The following is a 22099-nucleotide window of genomic DNA, read 5'->3' as shown; positions in this document are numbered from 1 at the left end:
ATGGGCCTCTTCTTGACAATTTCTATCTGAATGATATTGATAAATATATTGCCAACTCATGAACACCAATACAAATGTTGACACATGGCGTGATTTCTGTCACAGAGCTGCAAAAAAAACAATGCAAAGTATCTTTGAATCTGGCTGCATGTTTGCTTATCGAGTTCTTCAAGAAGTAAATTTACTTGGTTTTCCATGAAGCGTGGTCCAGCTTCAGTCAACAAGGAATTAATTTAATTCGCACATTAATTTGATCTTGGTAGAGTGTTCACCAGGGAAACTTACATAGATTGTATCAAATAACTATATTCTTAGTAACTGAGTATGGGAGCTACCGTTTCGATTCTGCCGCATACATACATATTATCAACGTGGAACAAATACAGTATAGTTCACGGTGTATTTATTAGAACAATTTTATGCAAAAAAATTCAGCATCTCTGAAACTTCGGAATATGAAAGAATGGGCTTTCCCCTTTCATTTGAAACTAAGATCAAAATAATCCGTCGGGGGGTCCAGAGCAACTTTTTTTTTTGAAGTTTTTTTCGTAACAATATAAGTTTTACTACTGGAGATAGTTCATATTTCTGTCCCTAGATGGTGCTTTATACATTCGAACAACACTAAAAGTGAGAATTTGATAGAAAATTTAATTGTCTACAAGTTTGTTGACCACTAAAAATTGATCTGAAATCATCCGGAAAAGTTGTTTAAGATTTTAACAAAGTTATATCTAAGATAGTTTCACACGAGGCCTAGTGGTTTGGAAATATGTTTTCTCGCACTTATTATATTACCAAAAAAAATAATTGGGTTTAGTGGCATAAAAATATTAGACGGGATTCATTATGTTGACAATTCTAATTGAACTTCTGAAAATTAGGATGTTTGACAGAGTCAGAAAACTATTTGTGCTTTTGGTTTGTAATCTTTCCCGATAGGTTCGAAGGGACTACCATTCATCGGAAGGTATTGCTTGGTTACAAGGGTTTGCTTACATTTATGTTTTGTTACACGGGTGTTTTAGAAAGGACCATACATCGTATAATTTAGGTTATGATCGCTTAAGTCAGCTGTTATAATTCCGTTCAAGACGAAATGTTGGGACACACCGTTTCTAGTTTAACGCAAACCATAGCAGAGTAAAGCCATGTCAAGTGATCATCGAATTTTTCGCAAAATCACCGATTTTCATGAGATATATTTTATTGTATAGGGATTATGGTGAATAGCTTTTGGTATAAATATTTCGTTAAAACTCCTTTTTTTCTTTAAGTTATTAACCCTTAAACTTTATTGCATGATTAAATTGTAAACTTCATATCTTAAAAACTACTGAAGATAATTGAATAAATTTTTGTACACTTATATAATGATATTTATACTATCTCATAAAAATATTTTTACTGTATAATTGTCTGAATAACGGTACTTTACATCTATTTGAAAATTTCAATTGCGTTTTTTCTTGTGTTCTTCACGCTAAAAAATTTCAAAAATCACATCAAATTACGCGTCAATCTTTCACCTTCAATAATCTGTATTAATAATTTATCATTTTTGTTTCTATCGAGAGTTATGGATGATTTTGTGACAGTGCGCTCTTTGAATGCACGGCTCACTTTGATGCAACCCGCGAGAACTTACATATTGGCAACGCCGCAACGTCAGAATGCGCATAGCTTTGGAAGAGCGTATCTCTTGTTCAAAATTGCTATCTCTGATATAAGAGTAAAAAGACAAGCTTTTCTTTACGGATTATTAAAGGTGAATGTCTTCCGAGTAATTTGCATGGCTTTTAGCGTTATTATATGTTTCAGGAGTTATTTAATTTTCTGTAATTCAATGTCTCGAACCGGCGCGCCGGTTATTGACAGTCGCTGTGTCAACTTGAGCAGTGGGCATGTTTGAATCTGCATGGACACGACTTTTTTGCAAATTGACATATTTCACCACTTTTCATCGTCAGTTGGTTCTGTCTAGGTGGTAGCACGGTATATTTGCTCGAAAAAAACATTGAATTGTTTTTATATTATCAATATGGGTCGACCAAACGAATGTTGTATTTCGGTAAAAAGTAGCGATGGTTTTGAAATAAAGATGATGATTCACTGAAATTTAATGAAGTAAATAATATCTTACTAGAACTTGGACAACCACCAATTAACAGAATTATCAGAAGCAATAGGGATAAAGAAAACACACCTATATCAATGCGATTGGAAAACAGATTTAAAGTAAACTTTTTTCACAATACACATCGTTGTATTTTTGGGAAGATCACTCAGTGAGCATAAAAACGAGAAGTAAAATGATGTTGTCCTAAGATGTTCCATGTTCCTGTATAATGTTGTAGACTAATATTGCATTTGGATAAAACATAGATGTACTAATAGCGTTTTCGATTTTACCTGCTGCTACACCGGTGTAGTGCAAAAAAGAGTTAAACTGATTACACTCAAGTTTGAATGAGAGTAGCACCGACTACATCGGTGTTGTGCACTGTCAAAAACGAAAATGCCATAACAAAAGTGTCTTTGAAGATGGCAATGACATAAGCGTATTACATAAGTTAAGTTTCGGTTATTTACAATACAGTTTGATTTCTAATAACGTTAAATTGTAATAAAAAAGTAATCATTAAACAACTATTGTATTTGTTGTGAAAAAATATAAAAGTATCTCGAAATATCCGGAAAACAGTCACCTTTGATAATCCGTATAGAAAAGTTTGTTCTTCTGCACCAATCTAGAGATGTGGTTTCATTTAGTCATGCGATGGACACTTCTAACGCGATGCGCATTCTGCCGTTGAGACGTGCGGCGTTGCCAATATGTAAGTTGTCGTGGGTTGCATCAAAGTGAGCCGTGCGTTCAAAGAGCGCATTGTTACAAAATCATCCATAACTCTCGATAGGAACAAAAATGATAAATTATCAATACAGATTATTGAAGGTGAAAGATTGACGCGTAATTTGATGTGATTTTTGCAGTTTTTTAGCGTGAAGAACACAAGAAAAAACACAATTGAAATTTTTAAATAGATGCAAAGTACCGTTATCCAGACAATTTTACAGTAGAAATATTTTTATGAGATAGTATAAATATCATTCTAGAAGTGTACAAAAATTCATTCAATTATCTTCAGTAGTTTTTATGATATGAAATTTACAATTTTATCATGCAATAAAGTTTAAGGGTTAATAACTTAAAGAAAAAAAGGAGTTTTAACGAAATATTTATACCAAAAGCTATTCACCATAATCCCTATACAATAAAATATATCTCATGAAAATCGGTGATTTTGCGAAAAATTCGAGGATCACTTGACATGGCTTTACTCAGCAGTAACTGTCCAAATTAGTGGCTAGTGTGAAATGATTTATTCAAATTTTCTCCGCAAAGCATATTGTGGCAGTTGGATTTTACGGCCATTTCCTATCAATTATGCGAGATATCGTTACTAAATTGATCCTAGATTATGCGATATGTATTACTTTTGAAAACAAAATATGATTTGAGAACAACAATAACCTTATATACATAGAAGTCCTAGAATATATCCCAAAAAAAAATATCTTGATCCAAAAACTCATAGTTTTTTGTTCACTGTTTGTCACATTGAGTTAATTTTGAAAACGGATAATAAGCGTTTTGAACCAAGTGTTGCAAAGAAATCCGCGAAATATTGCAATGGTGCGTTAAATGTTTCATTGAGTTTGTTCAAATATAAAGGTTGAAGTTCAGAACAAGTCAATTTTATACGAAGATGCTAACAGAGTAGGAGATTCATGTAAGAATAGTTATCAGTCATCCCTGAAAACAATCGAAAAAATGAAGAAGATGGCATACATAATTGAAAAGGCTGTTTCTGCGGGAGGAATCACTTACCATCATGGAAAAGAATATTAATATCATACTAGTTTGGTCAACACTTATCTAAAACTTCTCATCCCAAAAATATGAATGGTGCCCTGTATCAGGGAATTATAATTTTCAGCTAAAAGATGACTTTCCAAGCTCTCAAATTCCGCTGAATTCACTATTGAACTAAACACAACTATTTGGCAAATAAAAAAAGTGCTTGTGAATTAACAAACCAATAGGTCTTCTGTGAAACTAACTTAGACTTAGAATTCGTTAAAATATTAAACTACTTTTCGGGATAATTTCAAATCGGTTTTTAGTTGGTAACAAAGTTGTAGACAATTAAATAATCTATCAGATTTTCACTTTTAGTGTTGTTCGAATGTCTAAAACACCATCTAGGGGCAGAAATATGAACTAGTTCCATTGTAAAATCTATGTTTTCAAGAAAAAAAACTTCAAAAAAAAAGTTGCTCTAGACCCCCCGACGGATTATTTTGATTTTGGTTTCAAATGAAAGGGGAAAGCCCATTCTTTCATAACCTGAAGTTTCAGAAATGCTGAATTTTTTTGCATAAAGTTGTTAAAAAAAGACACCGTGAGTTGTTTGTATATTGCCCGAAATCGAATTCTATTTCTGGTATATCTTTTCAGTGTACTTCAACCACGTGCGGAAGATATTAATTTTTTTACGTATTACACGATCTGTATACAATACACGTCAATGAAAGAGGATTATCGTAGAAGTCCGGATCATCTACGATTCGCTGGCTATACACACTATAGATATCCCTTTCGTATTGGGGTCACTGATAGTGGACTATGCTAAGACATCGAGCATATTGTTTGGTCAGAGGATTCCTGAAGAGTTCGAGCTAGACCACCCAATGTCCATAATCGTGATATGTTGGCCAGCCGGGATCTGGCGTTCATGTAGTTCACCTAGTATGTTTAAAGATCGTAATCAAGCTAATGTGGTATTTTTCTAAAGTCAATCTTCTCAGAGGTGGAACCTTCACATTTTCAGTTTTCGCATATACCAGCTGTCAAGTTTGTGCAGAGACGGCGCCGGTGGTTGAGTGGTAAGCGTGACCGCCACTCATTCCAATTTGCCTGGGTTCAATTCCAGCCGAGGTCGTTGAGGTTTTTCTGAGGTGCAAAAATCTGTGGTCACGTCTTCCTTCGGAAGGGAAGTAAAAGCCGTTGGTCCCCGGTCTATGAGTTTGGTGGATCGATATCTAGTTCAGATAGTGAAGTCACCCCTCTCTGGCGTCGGTAAAGAAGAAGTGATCCAACTTCTATACTAAACAGTGTTGGAATACTCAAACTTATCCTCAACGCAGATAAATAATGATATGGAGAGTAGACTAGAATGTGCGGCAAAAATACTGGTGATTTTCAAAGCTTTTGTGCTGTTAAAACCTTAAAATGTTTCAACTAAAAATAACATCCAAGTGCTCATCAACTTTGCTTTCGCATATTTTGTTAATTTTGTGACGTTGGATGAATCTATATGGCATCTGTGTGTCTCGAAATGCTCAAAATAATCGTACTCATGATATCCTGTTATTATAGTATGATTTAAAATTTAATATCTGGAAAAAGTCGTGAAGTGTCGGACTTGCCCCCGGTTCCCCTATTTCTTGATGAAAACTGAAAAGTATAAAGTGCAGTTGCTGAAAAAACTCCACAAAGCTCCAATCCAGCTCTTTATAAACACGAGAAAGTTAAAATCTAATTCCAAGATTTGCATCGAAATTAGGATCAAAAATAAAAATTCTAAATTCACATATCATAATTCCTCAAAAAGAAAATGGATTCTGGAGCTTTATCACAAAATCTACGGATCTGACCTGATACAAAAGTGGTCACACTGTGTGAACCATTTGAAGAAATTTTTAGCTTTTAGTTAAAATCTGACACTTCGAAAGTTATTTGCAAAATAACCCAGCTCTGGAACAAGATTAAAATTGACAGAGCGATAGTTAAATTTGACAGCTCGATGATTAAATCTTGAGCATTTTGCCCATGGTGTAGAATAAAAAGGTGGAAACATTTTCTGTGCTTAATTGAGATTGTCAATATTCTTCAATACAAAATGAAGGGTTAAAGATGGAAACGATAACTTGTTGTGTCAAGATTTGTTTAGGTTATTTCATGATGTGGATGTTTACGTTTCGAGGCTATTACTGTCATACTTAATGTAACAAGAACAAGAAAACTAATTTTAAAATATCGACAAATGTTCACCCCTCTACCAACTTGTGGTCATCGCAGCTGTCAATTCTAAATTGAGTTCCTCAAGATGACGACACGAATGAACTCATGATGAATGAAGTTTATGTTTGACAATTCTCGGTGATTTGTATACTTCGTCAGTTACGTGAGTTCGAGTGTAATCGATGTTCATCTGATGCATTGACGACACGATTGAACTAATTATGAATGAAATTCATGTTTGACAATTCTCGGTACGATCACTGTCGCGCCAATCCGGATAATTATGTGTTCTTTCTGTGACATTATTATATTCCAGTGATAGCATAAAAGTTTGCGCATTGGGCCGGAGTCCCAAAGGTTGCAGGTTCGAATCCTGCCTCTGGGGGAATTTTTTCACTTAATCACTTTCGCATTTCGATCTGTTTTTCCCGTTGGATACCATCAAAAAGTCTTAAATAAGGTATTGGCACTTACGTCAAAAACCAAAGAAAATAATTAGTTGCTCAAAATCCTAGTTTTTTTTGCTCAGAATATTTTAAAAAAAATGCAAATATTCTAGAAATTACCCATAGTTGAAATATTTTTCCTATGTTTTATCAGTTTTGGACATAATTAGTTCCCTTTACGGAAATCAGTAGATTGGTTTGGTACATAGACTTGTGTAAATTACTATCTATACATTTGCGATTTGCCACAAAATGAGTAGTAGCAGGTAGTTTTGCACTCCATTGATTACACCGTAAAATAACACTATCTTTAAAATCAGTGGTTCAGTCTGCTCTAATTTGGCTAGATGAGGATACTGAAAATGCGTTAAGCCACAGATTCGAGATTTTTGATTACTTGTACATTGTGCGAAGATAAAGAACAATGTGTCATATTCCTGCTATGTTAACCGTAGTGGTTGATGTTAAGTATTGTCGTACCCATGCATCTATTTGCAAGTATAAGGACGGCGACAAAAATGGCGCACTAAAGAGAGGTGATTCGAGATTTACAAGAACTTCTTCCGAGATGTTCTTAAAGATGTTTCGAGTGATGAGTAAGCGATAAGTGCCCTACCAATAGCTTACTACCAGACCCATTAAAATCAAACTATAAGTCCTTGTTATTGCTCAGACCATACTACGAACCTCAGATCACGAATCAGTATGGTACTGCAAAATCAGCATATAATTTTTAACAACTTTCTTTTCTCAACCAATGTAACGGCTGCCCTTAGTACCTAAGAGACAGATTATTGAGCGTAGAATTCAAATAGATTAAAAAGATCACCAATATGAAAATCATATGCTCTTTCTAAGTTATCGTAGCCCAGTGATGGCTTAGCAGCTTTGATTTTATTGATCAGATTTTGTATGCTTAGCAAGTATTCTGACGAACAAAGCATGTCTAATGTGACACTTACTTTAGAACGGTATCTCACATTGTATCAGAAGATTTTGTTTCAACTATTTTAGGCGGTACCTTCTTTAATTCTGCGCTTTGTCCCGCTTTTTGATTCATTCGGTGTACTCTCTTTTATAGATAAAAATTACAAGGCGAACCAAAACCAGACGTGACGCCACAAACTAATTATGTCGGTACAGAGCGAATAAGGAAAACCAATCAGAACCTTGCTTATGAAACATTCTCAAAAATCATGTCTTCCGTTCGTTGAAAAAACGTTCCGAATTCCGTTTACGTTATACATAGCCGTTAAAAGTCCACTTTCTACTTCTGCCGCAGTTAGAGCTACAATCGAGTCAAGTGAACAACAAGCCTCTCGATCTAGTGCGCGTTGTCTCGAGAACAAAGGTGACATTGAATTATTCTTGTCAGCATGAGTAAAGTTGACGAAAAAGCTCTACTTCGACCCAACACCGCGCTCGCCAACTTTAAATATTGTTCATTACGACCGAGTTTTGGCGAAGTGGAATACCTTCTGAAAAAAAAAAATGCAGCTAAGGCTTACAGAAGTCACATACCCTCAGTATTGTCATCTTCGCAATGCAGTGTTAATATCATTCAACATGTTACAACATCGACAAGGAACACTGGTCAACCGTAAGTGCAAGATAGCGGGCAACAAGACAACTTCAACGCTGATGACAAAAAAAAAATTCTCTGTTGAAAAACAATAGAGAATCAAAGGACCCCCCTTGACGCAGTACGCGAGCAGACAAATTTCGTAATAAAAAGTTGTGCGCCCGAGATCCAACGGACAATCAATATTTGTTTGTATTTTTATATACTGCAAACATATAAAAGGTCCACATCTCCGTTAAGCTTCCGCTACCAGTCGTATAAAATAAACAAACTAAATAAAAAAAAACATAACCGTTAAGCATATAATACCACATTGCTGATCGATGATTTGTAATGAGCCCTTACATTGAGAGGTTTGATCGGGGGTCAAATATGGCCTCGTCAAAGATTAAAACTAGGTGGAGCACATGCGTAGGAGTAAAGCATGTATAGAATGTCTAAGAACAAACATAACTGAACAAACAAGTCTCTCTCTGCTCAAATGATTACACTTTCACAAAGACGAAGCAAGCATTACTTTCGCCGTAGGTGAGTTCGTTATTCTTTCAATTTTGCGCTTGTGTCACATCACAATATAGCTCATACAAACTGCATGTCTCTTCTGAGTGCCCAGTCTACAATAACTTCTGAGTATCTAGTGTGGATTGTAGATCTGAGACAAATAACAACTTCACTGTCGCGATTTGTGTTTACTTAAACTGCGTAATTCTTTAGCCGATTTTAATGATTAACTGGTCGTTAGATGCGAAATTAAATATCCTTCCTAATTTTTTATTGAAACAAAGTCGCTCCAACACAAAAAGTTTTAAGCAAGTTTCATATTGTTCATGAAAAAATCACAAAAATATGTAACATAGCATACCATTGGAAAGATCTATTCTTCTTCTTGTCAGAATCATTGAAAAATCGAAAATCGGTTGGAAAATGACAGCGTTACTAATTTGTTAGTGCTGATGATCTCAAAGATTTGTTTTTGCTGCGAATCAAGATTTTGAAAGTGTTTACCACTTTTCAAATAGTGTTTTGTGTTGCATTTGGTGAGATCTACAAGCTACACTAGATCACTTGAAAAGAGTACAAAATCACTGTAGCAACCCCTAGTAACAATTGTGGTTTTATGATAGTTTTATAGTCACTCATAAACTTCAATTGTTCCTTGGGACGTGTAATTTTTGTTTAATTGTTGTCTTTCCAATATTTTAAAAACAGATACTTAGTGAATTGAATACAGTTGTGCGACATACAATTACATTATTCACAGCGATTATTGAATGTCAATATAATGGGGTGGGCGTAGCGTAGTTGGTAAATCGATTGCCTTGTACGCAGCGCACCTGGATTCGAGTCCCGACCCCGCACATAGGGTTAGAAAATTTTCATAAGAGATTTTTCTAACCCGAAGAGGCGAATGACCTTAAGGTTAAAACCTCTATAATCGAAATAAAAAAAAAGTCAAATTATAGACATATAGAGTAAAATGTAGGAGAATTACTGAAATACCATGGCTATTATTGTTCGAATTTATGGCTAAATGCATAATAAATATTTTTATTATTGTGCCTCAAACTTCGAAAAAAATGGTGCCGCATAACAGGTCACCGCTAACAAGTAAATTGCTATAATGTCAGCTAATAAAACAAGGCAATCTTTTTCATTATCCAATATACTTGAAAAACAATAAATTTCCAACGACTGTTCGGCATTAAAACCAAATGAAGGGTAGCGTGCAGGATACAACAACGATGACATTAAAAATGGACCAATTTTCATGAGCGACACACTTTATCGTTCCGGAAATCGCGTTAATAGCACCCTGCCCTAATAGCCACTACTGGTCGAACAATGAACGTGGGGCACCAGCGTCGTCGACTGCCTGGAGGTTATCCGCGAATTGATGTTAACCGATCCAGGTTATCTGTTCTACAGGACGAATGTCTTTTTAATGGGTTAATTTAAATACATTCAGGGGAAATACTACACGTGAAAAATAATGTCCCTATATTTTTTTATGAATACTAATGGCTAAATACGTAAATTGGGTACATAAACATATTAACCTCTGCAAACGACGTAGTTGGTAAGTGATTGTAATTTGTAAAATGAGTTGTAATGATACTAAAAATTCAACACAGTAATATTGAACACTTGTTCGTAGTTCGACTTCTTTACATGCATATTCGAAATGTTCAAATTCTATAATTGAGGCAAACACGTTTTGACTGGGGGTGTCTTAGCTACCTTTGACCATGCTATCCCTTACTACAGTATTGAGTCGATTAAAAAGTGCCTCCAGCGATTTTTTCCCGGTTTTTACACACATAAATCACCTTCGCCTATTTTTTTAGATGGATTTTTAAGTGATTTTTACACCGAAAGACTAAGAGCTAGCTTGAAGTTTTAAGCTTAAAGTTTTACGCTTAAAAAATGCGATTTCCAGGAAAAACTCTTTTCCTCCTTTTCATCTACGTTACAACATTTGCTATCAGTAGGGATACCGGGGCTAATTGACGGTTGGGGTAAGTTGGCGAAATCCTTTTTCTCCATTTCTATCACATATTACGCTGTCTCTCGTTATGTGCCTTAAGGGGGGTAAGGGTTTCAGCGTGAAAAAAAACTCTTTTTTTCGATTTTTTAGAACTTTGCGTGAAGCGAATTGACTTTTGTAAATTATAGTATAGCATTTCAATAACATGCTGTAATTTTTCTATGAAAAAATATCGAAAAACGACTAGGTGACGAAGCTTTTTGTAGCCGGTAAAAAGGCGCATAACTGAGACTCTACCAAAAACGCCAGAAGTCCAGAATAAACAACGAACCAGGTAAAGATTTCAATTTTCTTCAAAATTAGCGATAATTATTGCAAACTTTTTCCGCCCGTTTTCTCAGTTTCAAAGAAACAAGGGGAACGGAAATGTGCTCATGGGCAGTAAAGCAAGCTACCTTGTTAAACCTATAACAAAGATCATAGAGTGAGCTAGATTAATTATCATCGATTGATCTTCGCTCACTGGAGCAAGAGGTCTTTGAAACAGCCAATCGCGTCCTTTAGTAGTTCCACACAGGCGAAGTTCGAATCGATAACTACACCATCGATCTCAACTGTATGAGCGGGTATGTTAACGCGTTAGTTCTTCATAAAAGTCTTGTCGCCCGAAACGTCATTGGTTTGCTTAATACATAATACTACAAATCTGAGCTTGTCTAAACGAACTTTCGAGATATCTCACACAGGTGAAAATTTCTGCCACTTGCAGAATATTAGAATACTTAGCAGACTATCTTTGATCCGAAACAAGATTGACTACTGTCGAAACTAGTTCAATGTGCTTTATTTTAAATGAAAACTCGGAGCCTTTAACGACATTTTAGGATCATTTGGGTCATTTCAGGAGAGTCTATTTAAGCACGGGCCTAGAGTCATATGCAAAGTAAAAACTGTAGAATATGAAGAAATAGACAGAAATCATGGGGATAAAATAATTTGAAAAATCTGTCTGAATAAAGGAATAAAATGGTCTCTTCACGCGATATATGACTGGTTGAAACTTATTTTCTTAGAACTGCAACGATCAACAATAGATCATAAAAGTATCTTTGGTTCACTTGCTTGTGCAAAAAGATGGGATGCTGTCTGGAATACAATCGGAATGCCGTGACGGTCCTTGGTCTGGTAATTCGAATCTAATGGTATGCACCCTGATCAACAATCCACCAACCAGTTCCTAAGTTCCTAAAATTGCCTCAGTATATTTGATATACGGTAGAGTGCATATTTATGGTCATCCTGAATTATCAAACCGGACACTTCACCTTGCTTGAAAAAAAAAAATTCCTTATGCAAAATCGAAAAACAATGTCATGAAGTCATACGTAGAGATCTGGTGTAATGTTGAAAAATATATCTTTAAAATACAAGGAAATTTTTTAAATTGATATGGGGCTTGAGTTTTTATTTTATTGTAGGCCAAATGTTTTGGAAATCCATGAAATGTCAAAATCATTTCAAAATTTTTTTTCCTGATTTTAATTTGAAAATCTTAGTTTAAAAATTAACAATACCAGAGAGGCATTTTTTGTCAAAACAATATTTCTGCGAGAAGATACAAGATCCGTAGTTTCATGCATTTCTAAGACATTTGGCATAGAGCTAAAATTTTGTAAATCGACTTTTTTCGAGGTGCTAATGATGTTGAGGTGCGCCCGGTTATTACATTCGATGTCCACATGTTTTTCATACATGCCAGTGGCACCCTAATATAAGTCTTTTGTCACTTTCAAGCACTTAGCGTCAACTGATTTCATGAATATACAGTAAAAGATTTGTGACTGGTATTTACATGAAATGAATGGCAGTCAAACACGAATGAAGTAGGGGGTGGACATGCCAGTAACATGTACACAAATTATTGTTTGAAGGTCGAACTGAAAATGAAAGCCAAAGTAAATACCAAAGAAGCGCAAAACTGAGGCTCCGCCAAGGGCGCCAGAAGACCACAAAATATGAATTATATCATTGACGTGATTTCAAACATGACAAAATTTTTTTATTCATTTCGTCTATTTGATAGGCACAAATGCGTTAGCTTGGCGGTGCTAAATTCTTTTGTTTTTACATTTTGGATATTTTAAAACTAGGAGGTTACAATGTTGAATTTTTTTTTATAAAAGACAAAAAATTAACAGCTATCTTGAGACTAGAAATAAGATTCCATATACAAGAGAGGGTCAAAAGATTTTTTTATGAAAATTTGTTAAAACAAGGGATTCAGTTTGATATACAAGAGGGAGAGTAATAGTTTTTTACGAAATATTTTACAGTTATCTTAAAACTAACTAAACATTACACAATTGAACACATCGCAATTCCTGATATGACGTTTGGGTCCCCTCTCATCGCTCTATGCCGGGCTCATTAGCAAAGGTGGGCGCATTAAATGGTGACATATACGAAAGACCAATCTGCTTCAACGAATTTTTTAGTATTTGTCGTCAGAGGACACTCAACAGTTGGCAAACCTAGTGGAGCAATGGGGAACTTGGACGATGGCTACATTCGATTATCCCAAAGGTATCAACGAAGCCTTGGTTCAGGGGGATGGATGTGGGTCGGGATTTTATTCGTGTAATGTCCCGACTTATGTCCAATCACTACACCATGGATGCGCATTTGCGGCGTATTGGGCTTGCGGAAAGTAGTCTGTGCGCTTGTGACGAAGGCTGTCACGACATCGAGCACGTTGTCTGGCTATACGCCGGGTATTTGGACGCCAGGTCTCAGTTAAAGGATTCCCTTCGGGCCCGAGGTAGACCACCCAATATCACAGGCCGAGATATGCTTGCAAATCGTGATTTCCCCTATATGGCCCTTATTTATACTTTCATAAAAACGATAAATATCCCAATTTAGCCCCTCTCTTTTATTTCTCGTTTTTAGAAGTTTCCTCCTGCCTTGTGGATCCGATCAGCTCCAGAGTGCCACTATGTAACCGCCGTCGGCCTTACCACTACGCCTGCATAGAAGGAAACTGAAGCGAGAGCGACTCGAGGTCCGATGACTTTTGAAGGATTCCCCGCGGGTCCGAAGAATACCATCCGTCAATCCGACCTACTAGAATGAGGCGCTAATTTGTTTCTCTGATCTCCCGTTTGCCCGAAAGTTGCAAGTTTTGCTCTTCTCTCCCGGTCATTATCTACGCCTTCTCTCCCCTGTCCTTGATACAACTACTTCTACACCGATTTTGGAAATGACCAAGCATAAGTCTCCGATAAAAAATCAAATTTGTATTCCGTATTCCTACTTTTAAGACTTTTCGACTTTTTCTAGGTGTGTAGGGATGAAATGTCATAACTTGTGTCTGAACTCCTAATGTATTTTTGAGTTTTGTGATGATCATCCACAATTGGTTATTATTCCAGACAACAATACGTAATCTGACAATGAAAGATAGTCATTAGGGTGGGACAATAATAACATTCCAGCTCCGAGCAACTTTTTAAGTACCATTTGGGTCCTAGAACAACTGTGCAAATTCTTAGCTCGATCCCTGAAACTATTTTTTGCGCCTACTGTTTAAAGTTTACGTGGGATTTTATATGGGAAAATTAACTTTTACAACATAATTCCTCCAGGAGTCGCCCATTGCTTCGTAAAAATAATTCGCTATGTGGCTTTTATAGGAAATTTAACAAAGAAGCAAAGTCTTGCTTGATTCTTGAGAAAAAAAGTTATTAAGCTGAATCCGATGGATGCTCTGACGATTGATAAAATATTAATTTTTCTATCACCACTGCTGTTGGTTGTCCAATTATTTGAAATTTTGTTTTCATCTTCTCTTAATGTGTCTAAATCAATTATTTATACTGTTTGGCCACTTCGCAATAGTTTTAAGGGATAAATTGAGGCTTCTTTTGTACATAATTAGAGAAAGTTAAAAAAAAATTTATATAGTTCGACCGTCAGCAGCAGTGATGCTATGAAAAGTGAAATTTTCATCAATCAGCAGGGCATCAAACGGTTTTGCTTAATAACTTTTTCCACAAGCATCAGATCGTTTTGCGGTCTTCTAGACTTTGTTTCCCTCTTTTAATTTTCTATAAAAATCAGACATCTATTTATTTTTAGGAGGTAACGGGCGACGCTTGGACGAATTATTTTGCAAAATGCGATTTCCCTATATAAAAACCCATGTACCTTTTAGCATAAACCGTGGGCGCAAAAATATAGTTTCACCGATTCAGCTTAAAATTTGCAGAGTTGTTCTGGGAGCTGAATGAGACCCAAAAAGTCACTCGGAGCAAAATTTTATTTATTTCATACAACCGTGTCCCACTCTAATAGACATACGGCATACCGTGAGTTAAGGGAGCTCTTAGGCATTACTGTGAAAAGCAGCAATAAGATTTTACAAGAACTTAGAACTTAGATGTGGAAACGATTTAACGATCGCTCAAAGATGGCTCGTGTCGGTTTGGGTAAGGAAAAGTTCAAGAAAGGCAATCATGGTGCTTCAAAGTTGGTATACAACATCTATACAGCTGACGAATTATGGATCCAAGCATTTCATATTTATCATTCATTTTCAAATATTTTATAAAATCAATGAGGATAAATTATAAACTAAGTCATGAGAGGAGTGCCATTTCCAGGCACATACTAACTTATTGCTCGAAAATCGAACTGAAAAAAAAGCCAATGGTAAACGCCAATGTATTGCACAACTGAGACCCCACCAAAGGCGCTAAAAGATTACGCTAAAGTCTTCCCGATTCCAGGAAGAGTTCCGCAATATCGCAAAGATGCTAGTGATCAACGAGACGAAACTTTTGGAGTTCGTAGAAGCGTTGCATATTTCTTGTTTTATCTCCAAGACTTTGTGTCAGAGCTTCCGTGAGCTGGTATATTTGAAGGCCTCTCAAGAAGAAAAATTTAAAACCTCTATCAGTAATCTCACCTGCTCATAGTTTTCGGAGCAGTAAAAGATGCCCACACGTGGAGATAATCAGAGTCACGCTCCTCTCAAGTAGCATTAAAAGTCTAATAGCATGCTTAAAACCACAATTGTTACTTGGGCTGAGTCAAGTGAGCATAATGATTTGTGGTCGTGAGTGGCGTAGCTTCTTTTAGTATTTCTGTAAAAGAATACCAAGACATTTTTTGAAGGGAATGCTTCACATTAGTCAGACGCTTTTTGTACGCGGAGATGGTTATATGGACTCTCCTGCCAAAGGTTACCTGACACGAATGTTGAGAGTACACACCATGTTGTCCCGTCCAGTGCAATTGCCATTCCAAATCTTTGCTCATCGGAGTAAGAGGTGTTTGAAACAACCACGTACTATGACAAACTCAAATCAGTGACTACACAGTCGATTTCAACTTTGTGAGCGGGCATGTAGACGTTCTAGTCCTTCATAAAAGACAGAATATCACAATTCTGAGCTTATCTGGGCAAAATATCTGTTACCGCTGAATAAGTCGTAGCTTTGTTTTGCTTGCATGTGCAGAAAGATGATTGGAAAATTTCTGGGACCTAACCGGAATTTCGTGATTGGTGTTGATATACAGATATAGCACATCGAAAAAAGTCCCTATCACTCGGAATAAATTAATAAATGAGTAATCTCGAAAAAATGCCTTAATGCGACATTAAATGTTTTTAATTGAGACACGACCTGAGTTCGGAAATGCAGTTTTTAATTTTGTGTACGTCTTAGATATGCATGAAACGTCGAAATCTGGTGACAATTCGATAAAATTTTTTTGATATTTTATTCGAAAATCCAAAAGTTTCAGAGAAGAAGACCGTTACAAAAATCATGAGATGATATAAACTCCGACGGTTCATACATTTCTAATGGTTTTTGCATAAAAAAGAAATTAAACGCTACCTCTCCAAACTCCAATATTTTTCAAGTAACGTAAAGGCTATCCACAAAAATTTTTTTGAGATGATACTAAATATTGACGTTTTTTGACCATCAAAGTTTTTCATCAAAACTGCGATTTTTTTTTGAAAATTCAAAGAGTTCTTGGTGATTTATCCCGGGTGAAGCCCGAATCTTTTATCATGTCGATTTAACTAAAGTTTAGCATGAAGCTTTTTTTAGAGATATCTGGTTAAAAAAATCGATGGTTACTTTGTTCCCATACGTGCAATTGGTGCCCTAATATACAGTCTCCTGAACAGCTGCTCACATAAAATACGTAGCAGTCAAACACGTACAAATCAGCTCAGTAAACAGATATACACATACAGTAGGGTGTCCCAAAATGGAATCATGTTAAAAAAATCATCGCGCTCACTTTTTAAATGAAAGGTTAGGGTATTAGGACCACTTTCTTCTTCGGAGTGAATTTGCTAAAACGCTCCCTACTAGTGGCGAATTTTGATTTTTTGAAATATGAGCCGATTTTGGGTAAAATTTCAAATTCAACCCTGTTGAAGTGCTCCTGAAGTGTTTTAGATTATTTTCAGTATTTTTTTATTTTTCTTGAAAGCCAAGAAGAGAAGTTTGGTGAGTTAGTTTGTACAAATTTGGTATTATAAGAGCGACTAAGGCCATTAAAACTTAGTAAAAAGAGTAATTTTTGACGTTTTTCATTAGTCTTTCTTCAAAACTGGGTATCTACAAAATTTTAGAACTGTAGAAAGCACTTCAAATAGTTGAGTTGAATATAGTAGCGTAATTTTGTTGAAGAAAGTGTATAGCTACGGCGAAAGGGGTATGAGTTATTTAAGTTTTTGTTACATAAGCTTTAACATTTTTAGCATTTCATCAAAAATAATGATGATCCAAAAAATTAAACAATTCAAATTTGCTTAGACCACATATTGTTTTACGGAAAATATAAGAAAATTGATGAAAAATTGCATTTCCCGTTTGTCTTCAGTACGTCAAGATTGGGTTGAATAAGCATTTGATGATTTTTTGTACCATCAATTATAAAAATAATGATAACTTTGCTAATGACGCCAAATCTCTAATTATTTTATGACTAATTCCCCATAATTACTTCTAGGAGGCTTATTCACCAAAATTATTAAATTAGAAAATGCGCTGTATTCTGTTTTCAAACTTTTTCGAAAATACGTAGCCCTAAAAATTGACTATTTCAGAATTATGTGATCTAAACCGTAAACATCAGTTTTTCAACATTCACCTCACTCTTCTGCATTTCTCTTCACTCTAATGTACCTAACATGGAAATGAGACTTTGTATACAAAATCCGAATACGCCTATCAATTCAGCACTCAAATATACGCCATATACTTGCCACTAATTCGACATATTTGTTAAATTTTCGTGATTTTCAACCGCTAGGTAGTTATTAATATACTAAATAATTCAAAAAAAAATTCGTCAAATGCCCATAAAAACCGATTCTGATGTACCTCTAGTACAAACGAAAAATGCCATTTTTAATCATTTTTCTTCTATTTTTCAAAAAAATAAAATGCGGACTAATTACACTGAAATGGTTTCATTTTATAGAACAGTGTTATTTTTGATGAATAGCAAAAAATGTCAAAGGGTTATCTAACAAGAACCTCAATAACTCATATCCCAATAGCCGTAGCTATACACTTTCTTCAGTAAAATTACGCCCCTATATTCGGCTCAACTATTTGGAGCATTTCCTATACTTTTAAAATTTTGTAGATACCCAGTATTGAAGAAGAATTAATGAAAAACACCAAAAAATACACTTTTTACTAAGTTTTAATGGCTCTTCCGCTCTTATAATCCAAAATTTGTCCAAATTAATTCACCAAACTTCTCTATTTGGATCTCAAGAAAAATAAAAAAAATACCGAGAAAATCTAAGACATTTCAAGAGCACTTCAACAGGCATGAATTTGAAATTTTACCCAAAATCAGCCCATTTTTCAAAAAATCAAAATTCGCCACCAGTAGGGAACGTTTTAGAAAATTCACCCCGAAGAAGAAAGTGGTCCTGGTACCCTAACCTTTCGTTTAAGAAGTGAGCCCGATGACTTCTTTAACAAGATGTCATTTTGGGACACCCTAACATACAGTCTTCCGGAATGATCCTCCGTACGTCGCCTTTAAATACCTAGGGGTACTCATTTCTCAAAGTCTCCCGAAAAAATACTCCGTCCGTCGCCTTCAAGCACCTAACTTCGGATGATATTAGAGACAAAACTGTAGTCAACTGATATTTCAAATTTCACAAAACTGTTGGTGTTCCATACTGATGGCTTTGCCCGAAATAAACTAAAAAAAATTCTTGAAACCTGATGTCTTTCAGGTACATTGAAATATTGATTACTTTTCGGTTAGATTGTCTTACAGATGATTAACTTCATATTCACTACGGCATATTCACTAACAATGCTGCTAACATAGACAAATGACGCATGGGGCGCAAAACTGAGCCTCCGCCAAGGACGCCAGAAGATCACGCTACGGCTCTGTGTGTACCCATTCTCAAAATATGTGGATCAACTCACGTAAGTTACCAGGATTCTAAATCTGATATACTAGTCATTATAGATCAGCAATCCCACAAGACACAAGTGTAGCTCAAATATTTTAGTTATAATCTTTCCGCGATCTGAAAAATAAGCTAATTTTCTGTGAGCATACTAACATCTCTGTTGTGGATAGAAATCTTCGCGTCGTTTACAGTCGACTGCAACATAGCTTGAATATTTGCAATAATTACCCGAACAATAGAAAATTTCTACGAATGCGGCAAAAACACGAATCATAATTTTTCTGCATTAATCAAAAGTTTATTTTCTCAATCAAACAACAATCATATTATCAAATTTAATATGGTCAAACTTGATCGAATCATGTTGCATACTTGGGTCTGGTTTACATAAAATTTTTACTTTTAAAGATCACAGTGAAGAAAGTCAAGCAAAATGTAAGAATTCTAAGATCTGCAAACAAACAAAACTACTAATCTACTGACCAATACAAGAGAAGACTTCAAAGGATTCAGATCAAAATTCTAAAAATGATTTTTAAACTAAATGAGATAAATGAATGGCACATACTCGTAAAGATTACCCGACCAAAATCGATGCAATCAACTATTAGATATATATCTAGATCAAGGTTATTTTAAAGATCCGTTTTGCATATTACTCAACTTGATTGATAATTTAAAAACAAATTCCTACAGCAACAATCACTCAACTGCAAAAGCAAATTTTACCATGTTTAATAAATAATCAGATGATGTAAACAATAAGAATGAAATGTCACCCATTGTGGCTCACCAAATTTATTGAACCGAAATTATTATCAAAATTAGAAAAATTCTATAATCAACAGATAAAAAAACATACAACCCAATTCTGTATAACAAAGTGATTTTGGTTCGGTTGAATCTGACTCCTGATTAATTTTGCTCTCGAAAATGTAAATCACATTCCTTCTAAAAATAATCTTATCATAACTCGGAATAAGGTTAATCTGAGCTATAACCTTTGTTACCAAGCTATCAACCAACCATACCATTCGTGAAAGTGTACGAACACATATGCCCAAAGCGTACCCCATCTCATCACCGAGGAACGCACAATGGTAATCCAAACCATTCAACCCCCTTTTCGGCAAAAATATTCGATTCCCCATACAAATGACAATTCAATCGCAATACTTTCTACAGCAAAGTACTCTGTCCGCGTTTTTGCTTCAAACTTTAGCAACACTCCACCCGGCAAACAAGCCTCCGGTTCTCACAGTGCTCTCGCAGGTCGTAAGTAATCTTCATCAACGGCGCTGCCGGAGAAAAGAAAGCACTCCAATCCACACGATCAAGTTCAAGATCTCGACAGGAGGTGCGCGGTGGCCCGTCATCGACAATAAAAAAAAACATACACAAACATACACCGGCGAGGGGGTGGAGCGGCGAGACGCTGGTGATGCATGCACATTACCACTTTGGTGGATGTTTTCCATTCTATTTTCCAGACCCGATTCGGACGGCATGGTTTTGACGTGGATTCATACGTGACTGACTGAACGGATGGAGTAATAATTACATTTTAGCATATACATCGAGAAGCATAACTGTAAACAGCTGAGGTCCCCTCCCCCGTCGAGGTCCCCTTTCCGGCTAAAGCACCAACGGCCAACCGCATGTGCCAATAATAATCAGCATTGATGTCTATATGCTTGATGGCGCGATTTGATGAATGCAACATGATCACTTATGAACCCCCGAACCACTCTTCAACTTGAAATCAAGGAGGAGACTTTAATGGGCGCAACGGCGAGAAACCTTTCCCACCTAGTTAGAGGCCGCACTATGTACGGGAATGTGTTACACGCTTTGAGTGCGGAATTTAAATTGAGTTATGGACACCCGACCACTCGTCACTTCCAGCGTTCTTATTTCGCTACAGGGTCGAACACTTACCACTAAAAATAACTTCATTTTCACGTTGTGCGGTTATCACTTTAAACTTGAGCTTCTCGTGCCTAGCAGCAGTAGGTCAGCATTCGCTCTCAACTAATAACACGTTCGGCCAAAGTATCAATTTCACAACCGATAATTTCAGCAAAAGTTTTCTTAACACGTCGAACGATTTCTTCTCTGGCTAGAACACTTCTCGCAAAGCGGCAAACTTCCGCTGCCCCAAATTTTTTTCGGCCCGAAAACAAAATAAAAGCAAAATCGCTTCGCTTAAAGTTCACACCATCAAGCACTGAATCTCTGCCCTGGTTCTGGACTTGTTCTTCGGCAAACTGGATCTTCCTCTTTCTCCGCGAGTCACTATACTGCGTGCGCTGAAGGCGAAGGCTCCAAAGCTACCAATCGAAACGAATGCGCAGAGTTGCGCTGGCCAGCCAAAAATAGCGGAGGTTCGTCGTTCCCTGACAACTGCTCAAATCGGACTGTGCGTTCGAGTGGGCCAGCAATCTGGTTTTAACATCCGCTCCGATACGATGCGCCAGTCAGTCAGTCAGTCAGCGAGTTTGTTTCATGGCCAGGATGAACGGCCTGCCGTTGTTTTGCTCTGGGGGTTCAACGCGATGGGGCCATGCTACAAATGTGTTGCAGGTGAATCCGATGCGAGAGAAATGAACCACCACCGGTGCCGAGTCGCGCGCTCTGCTTTCGTATTCACTTCCCATCAAACCACAGCGCGAAGAGGGATTGTTCTTATGAATCGCTTGTGTAATGGTTTCAAAGAGGTAGACGAAGAGAAAGAATCCCATTGGAACTGACTATGTAAAAGTTAAATAAGTCGGGATCCAGCAGCGATGCCAAATTGGCAGATTTGAAACGTGATTAGCGATATAGAATTATTCCACAAATTAGGGAAGACGTGTGGAATGTCGTAATAGATATAAACATCATTATAAAATGGCATATCAGGGTCGTCCTTAAACTACTTGAGCCCCCTTGGCGCTATTGTGCTAAATTAAAGGGACTCTATAATTGAACATGTGTAAATAGACTTGACTTTCGATGAGAGTGATTACAGTCACATTGCAGG

General features: G+C 36.3%; 1 protein-coding gene across 1 annotated transcript in view; it reads right to left on the bottom strand.

Moving 5' to 3' along the window:
- The window catches only part of LOC131692931 (putative mediator of RNA polymerase II transcription subunit 12), a 200566-nt gene extending 179087 nt beyond the window's left edge, over positions 1 to 21479 (bottom strand). Inside the window, exon 1 of the mRNA XM_058980347.1 lies at positions 21016 to 21479. Coding sequence (XP_058836330.1) covers positions 21016 to 21033 — 18 coding nt within the window. The 5' untranslated portion in view covers positions 21034 to 21479. The remainder of the gene's footprint in view (positions 1 to 21015) is intronic.
- Positions 21480 to 22099: the final 620 nt, after the last annotated feature.

The sequence above is a fragment of the Topomyia yanbarensis genome, chromosome 3 (genome assembly GCF_030247195.1).
Source record: "Topomyia yanbarensis strain Yona2022 chromosome 3, ASM3024719v1, whole genome shotgun sequence".
Classification (NCBI taxonomy): domain Eukaryota; kingdom Metazoa; phylum Arthropoda; class Insecta; order Diptera; family Culicidae; genus Topomyia; species Topomyia yanbarensis.
The sequence above is the reverse complement of the archived record's forward strand: the minus strand, read 5'-3'. Positions and strand labels throughout refer to the sequence as shown.